This window comes from Solanum stenotomum, unplaced genomic scaffold, assembly GCF_019186545.1.
Source record: "Solanum stenotomum isolate F172 unplaced genomic scaffold, ASM1918654v1 scaffold7955, whole genome shotgun sequence".
NCBI classification, from domain to species: domain Eukaryota; kingdom Viridiplantae; phylum Streptophyta; class Magnoliopsida; order Solanales; family Solanaceae; genus Solanum; species Solanum stenotomum.
This window is the reverse complement of record NW_026036944.1, coordinates 24,913-31,070: the sequence shown is the minus strand read 5'-3', so window position 1 is coordinate 31,070 and position 6,158 is coordinate 24,913. Positions and strand designations below refer to the sequence as shown.

The window sequence follows — 6,158 nt, the reverse complement described above, 5'->3', positions numbered from 1 at the left end:
AATGTCAAATGCTAAAAGAAGTCCACATTTGAGATTTTAAGTTATATAGTAATATACACTGACAATATAAATTTATTTATACTAATAATGTAGTTTAATATGTGATAGAAAATTAGTTTAATTGTATTTGACTAGACAAAAGAATTATGAAAGAAACCTATGAAACTTGTGGGGTAAAACGTAACAAACCATACAATTTATTTTAGTTGTAATTCATTATATATTAAAGGTAAAAATAATGTTTAAAGTCAAATTATTACTAACTATTAAAAAAGAAGAAGAAGATATATCCATCTTCCCAAATTATTTGTCATGTTTGTCTTCAAAGAGTCAATTTAACTCATTTTTAAGCTAAATTGTATTAAAGCAACTTAATATTTTATATTTGAAGTTTAGATATATAAAAAGTATAGGATGAATAATACAAGTTTACATATTATAACTCTCGAAAAGCGAAATATGACTACTAACATAGTATAAGAAAGTATTCTTTTGAGATCGACTAAAAATAAAAACTATATTGGGACACAAATATATATAAGTAATAGTTATCATATAGATTAATTGCGTATAATTATCTTATAGTAAGTAGTTAGTAACTTGAATGGGTAAAATGTACGTACTCTTGAAAAGATAGTCAAGAAAGCTTATGTATATAAACTACATATAAAGGTGGGCCAAGATCTTATGTGTATGCATAGACTTTGTTTTGTTAATAACATGTGGGAACAGAATCTAGGGCATAATCTATATGTATTATAGCTTATATAATGCTTACTAATTTCTATAACTCACATCTAATACCAGGAATTAAGATCTCTTGATTATTTACAAAACTGAAAAGAAAAATATAATATCCTATTATATGTAAACATAAAGATCCCTCATAAAAAAAATCGTTAGAACTAAAAATAAAGATCATAATTGATCTAAAAAGTCAATTCTCCACATTGATACTTTTTGTTTTCTGTTTTCTTTCAACCTTGGGGGAATAGATAAAGTTTCAACCATATTAATGTCAAAGGAAATAATCCTAATTTGAAAATAAAGGGTCTTTGTCCTTATTGCCTCATATTGAAATAAAGTAATGCTGGTCCATGGATAATTGTAGCATATTGTTATTTTAATTTCGTAGTTTGTATTTTGTTAGTATCCTAAACTTGATCAAATGATGGACACAGCTCACTGAATCCGTTAATCACGATTCAAAACCTAAGATAATTGCCATATTTATTAAAATAAATCCAACTTACCTATTTTTTCAAACTTTTGCCAAACTTATGTACCAAGTATTTTTGTAGGTTTACTTTTCATGTCGTAACTTTTAAAGTTGAATTAAGTCCAAAATTCATTTTCTTAACATAATATATTAGAGTTAGATCCAGAGGTGAACTCAGAATTTGAAGACTTCGAGTGCATTAATATCATCAGTCCTCTTGAAATTTAAAACTTATAATAAAAACAATAAAATGTGGTTTTGACTGGGCTCAAACCAAGGTCGCGAGGGGGGATGCACTAGCCAGGACCAAGTGTGATCCTATGCTTTTCATGGGCACTATTTATTATATTTAGTTTCTAACAGTTTCTCAAGAAAGATATACGTGATTTTTTCTGAATTTTATACATGTGGATCCGCCTCTGGTCAGATCCATCTCAATTTATTATTTTCGATATATGTTGGACCTCATAGCAATTCTCAACTCTTGAACTATATTTTTGTCGAAAATTGAAGGTTTCAAACGTCATTAAGATGAAGAAAAAAAACACATTAAAATTTTTCACATTAAAAAGTAAAATGCTCTTTTGATCGAGTCAACATAGACAAAAAAAGATCAACGGAAGACCGACAAAATCATAGGGACGGCAGCATGACTGGACAACTAATTTAAGGTATTAGTAGGGTATTAATTCAGTCGAAAGGGTAACATGTATGCAGCAACAATTATGGTTGCACATGCTTTAAATTACAAATAATCCTAAATCTAAATCTAAGTCCTACAATAAATTTTATTTCATAGATGTTCCTCTTTATATATGTAGTAAAAAAATAAATTGATCAATCGAATAAGAATCAATTTGAATTTTCTAATTCGTATAATATTACCTACATATTTTTCTTCAATTCCAAGTCACATGATTGCCATGTGACGCTAATATATTCTATACTCACTCCGATCTGTATTATATGGTGCTTTTAGTTTTGGCACATCTCTTAGATGCACTCATACTGGGTATGGATTTTTTTTGTTGGGAGCGCCACCCTCGAATAAGGTTTGTGTGCATGATTCGGGGTTAGTTGGAGCTTTAATGTGGGCTCCGGACACCGGGTAGGAAATCAAAAAAATATATATATATATTTACACAACACTATTCTTTTTTAATTAAATATTATTTCCTCCGTTCCTTTTTAATTATTATGATTTTCTTTTTTTAGAGTCAAATAACTAATATTTTATGATGTATTTTTTTATCATATTGATATGCAAAAAGTTGCAATTTGTAGTACGTTTTGTATAGTTTTTGAATATCTAAATTTCTAGTTTAAAATATCAAATTAATATAATTTAATTTAACTTTGAAAATTAGTCAAATTGATTTTTGAAAAGCTNATATATATATATATATATATATATTTACACTACATTATTCTTTTTTAATTAAATATTACTTCCTCTGTTCCTTTTTAGTTATTATGATTTTCTTTTTTAGAGTCAAATAACTAATATTTTATGATGTATTTTTTCATCATATTGATATGAAAAACGTTACAATTTGTAGTACACATTGTATAGTTTTTAAATATCTAAATTTCTAGTTTAAAATATCAAATTAATGTAATTTAATTTAAATTTGAAAATTAGTCAAATTGACTTTCGAAAAGTTCAACATGACAACTAAAAAGGAACGAAAGGAGTATACTACTTATTTAATATGATTAATTTCTTGATTATGTAAAAATTATTATCTAAAATCAGGTAAATTTAGGTGGATCAAATAATCTTCTTAATTATGTATAAATTTCTCTAGTTTAAATTAAATATAAAAATAAATAAAAATATCATATAATATATTATATGTACCGACAGAAATAATAATTAGCAAGTTAAAGTGAGACATTTTTGTAATTGGATGGGAATTCCAATAAATCCAATCCCCATGTTGCTTATTGTTGGAATTTAGTGCTACCAAGTAAACGGAAAAATAAAACATAACTTAAATTATGTACATGAAAAACACACATACAATAAAATTAAAAAAGTAAAAAAAAACAGTACTTCTAATTAAGTTTAATCCTGTGCATTATTGGAGGGTCCTATTGACTTACGTATATCCAGTAGAAATTGAACCTCTGAATTCGTCATAACAATTCAACCAGATTCTCGTATATGATGAATTCTCTTAGCTTGATAACCATTGCTTCTGACCTGGAACCCATTTAGGACATTTCGGGCTAAAATAACTCGAAACAACTCTCGAATTCAATAACTCAATAATTGGAGCATAGTTAACACACCGTGGAGCTTTGTACTGATTAATAGAAGCACCATTGCTAATAGCATAATCCATAAGCTTATCAAATGTGCCATTCTCAACTACCTTTATTTCAAGGGGACCAATCGATTTATCCGAAACGCGACACTGTCGATAGACACTGTTTAACGATTCTTCAATCGTTAGACAACAATCTTCAAACACTGATGTCGGGATTAATGTTTCATCGGATTCATCATTGTTGATTTCCCAGTACAAAACGTAGTGTCCTGGATTTGTCGATGTGTCTGCATGACTTGTATATTCTGTTAATGATGTTTCAAATGGTACAAGATGAGTCGATGCTTTTAAAACGGCATCGTGTAGCTCAACTTCATCAGTTTTGTCTGAATCAATACTTAATGCAACATTTTTTCTACACACAAAATGAAATTGAGGAGCCTTGTTTTTAAATCCAGCAACTTTAAGTATGTCACCAACACGATAACGATACAATCCTGAAAAAAAAAAATAACATCAGTGTATAACATATGTTATATTGGCTAAGAAAAGTACGAAAACACTAAATTTGGTTATAATTGCTAGTATACTATCACAACTTATTTTATGTAACACGATTCAGAGTAATTTACCTGCATAAGTGGTGACCACGAGCTCGTACTCATGTCCAAGTTTGACATCAACAAGATCAACCAAATTATCTTTGTCATACTTGTTAGATTTTTGTGGCCCTTGATCATCACGAGCAACGGGCAAGAACTCGAAAAATCCCATGGTAGGTATGAGAGTATAAGCAACTTCACTAGGTTCACAAAGAGGATCAAGATTTATACCAAAGTAACACTCAGAAGAAGCGTACATGGTACAAACAAGTGGTAGATCATTACCATAGTATTTAAGAGTTGGAATATATTGTGACATAGTCCCAGTAACAATTACATCGACGTATTTTGTATTAGGCCATAATCTTGGAATAATCCCTTTCCATGACTCTTTACTACATTCCATTTCAATAAATTCAGCAAGGTCCGGATCCGGTTTGAGTATTTTCATCACGGATTCGCGTACCATAGGGTCATTTATTTGTGGATTCAACGTTCCAGTTTTTATATCCCGACAAAGTATAGGCCAGTGCTTTTCAAGGAAACGAATAGCACGGATAAAACCTGAAGCAAAAACCGCACCAACTCGTAGAACTTGAGTGTTTTGACAAAGACCACAAAGCATTTGAGAATACATACTTTGGTATGAATCTAAACAAAGAATTGTTTCATTTGGGCTTGTGTAATTTGTGTAGGGATCATATGGTCTTTTTTTGAAATATGAACTTTTATAGTAACTTGTTAAAACTGGACGAGCTAATAAACCACCTGGAGTTTTTGCTTCTGATTTTATAAATAAAAAGTACATTCCTTTGCCTTTTTGTAAATCTGGCACAAATTTATTCATTACTGGCATTAAAAGGCTGTACAATAAAGACCTTCTCCCTAGCTCTTCTTCAATTGTTGGCATCAATTTCCTCTCTCCCCCAGACGTGCCAGAACTATAGATTAAAAAAAAAACAAGTACATAAATAAATACAAATATGCCCAAAAACAATTATTGCATAGAAAAAGATAACTTTCTTTATATCCACTATCAACTTGTAACACTTAATATAGAGACGAATCTAGAATTTCCAGTAACTGAGTTCAAAGCAATTGATTCAGTTGAACTCATAAAACGAAAAACAAAAGTAATATTTGATGGAGTACATATATACTAACCTTGTTAGGAACTCGGAAATTGGTTGAGAACAAAGGATGGGTGAACGATCACCATCCGCGATACGATCAATATCGGGTTTGAGATCTTCATAAGTAACAATAGGCATGATTTTTTTGAAATTTTCATTGTCATCATTGTTGCCATTTATAATAAGGCCATGCCTTTGTAAGTATTCAACACCAGAATTACGAGAAAGTATCTCATTAAGAACATTTTTTTGAACATCATTAGCATTACTAGTGATGTCTTCAAAGAATTGAATAAGTTTTTTATTATTTTCATCAAAATTTCCATCATCTATTGAAGGAGCCTCTGGCATGTTTTTTTTTTTTTTTTTAAAAAAAAAAAGATGAAAAAGTAGAAAAATATTAGAGAGAGAAATGGAGAAAAATTTGTGGAATTATGATTGGAAGTTCTGTTGAAGAAAGAGAAATGACAGAAATATATATAGAGGAAAAGTGGGGGTGTGTGAACCCCCTGTTGGAAACAAAGAATTCAATGAAACAGTTAAAACAAAGTTTAGGGGTAAAATGGTAAATGTATGTGCAAATATTTGTTTATGAATTTTTGACTTTTCTAACTTGACAAAACAAAGCACCTTACTTCCAATTTCTCATCTAGAAAGTAAAAATGGTGCTCCTCGAAATTTTTTCTTAAAAAAAAAGTTTGGTTCACGACTCACAAATGAAAAAAAGGAAACGACTAAGAGTTTATCAACTGGATTTTTAAAAATATTCTATTCAATTTAAAGCCCTATGATATTCTGTTTTTTAGAAAAAAACGTATCTAAACTGCCATTAGAATATTTAAGGAAAAAATTATAATTTTAATATTTAATTCAAAAAATATAATATTTATATAAAAAGTAATAATTTCCAAAAAATTAGTATAATATTCAA

General features: G+C 29.2%; 1 protein-coding gene across 1 annotated transcript; it reads right to left on the bottom strand.

Annotated features, from left to right (window-relative positions):
- Positions 1-3,128: 3,128 nt before the first annotated feature.
- On the bottom strand, positions 3,129-5,676 carry LOC125853040 (indole-3-acetic acid-amido synthetase GH3.6-like). The gene is made up of 3 exons (XM_049532716.1): positions 5,259-5,676; positions 4,125-5,035; positions 3,129-3,989 (listed from the first exon to the last, which is right to left on the bottom strand). The coding sequence occupies exons 1-3, from the start codon at positions 5,576-5,578 to the stop codon at positions 3,400-3,402; spliced, it is 1,821 nt and encodes a 606-aa protein (XP_049388673.1). The 5' UTR covers positions 5,579-5,676; the 3' UTR covers positions 3,129-3,399.
- Positions 5,677-6,158: the final 482 nt, after the last annotated feature.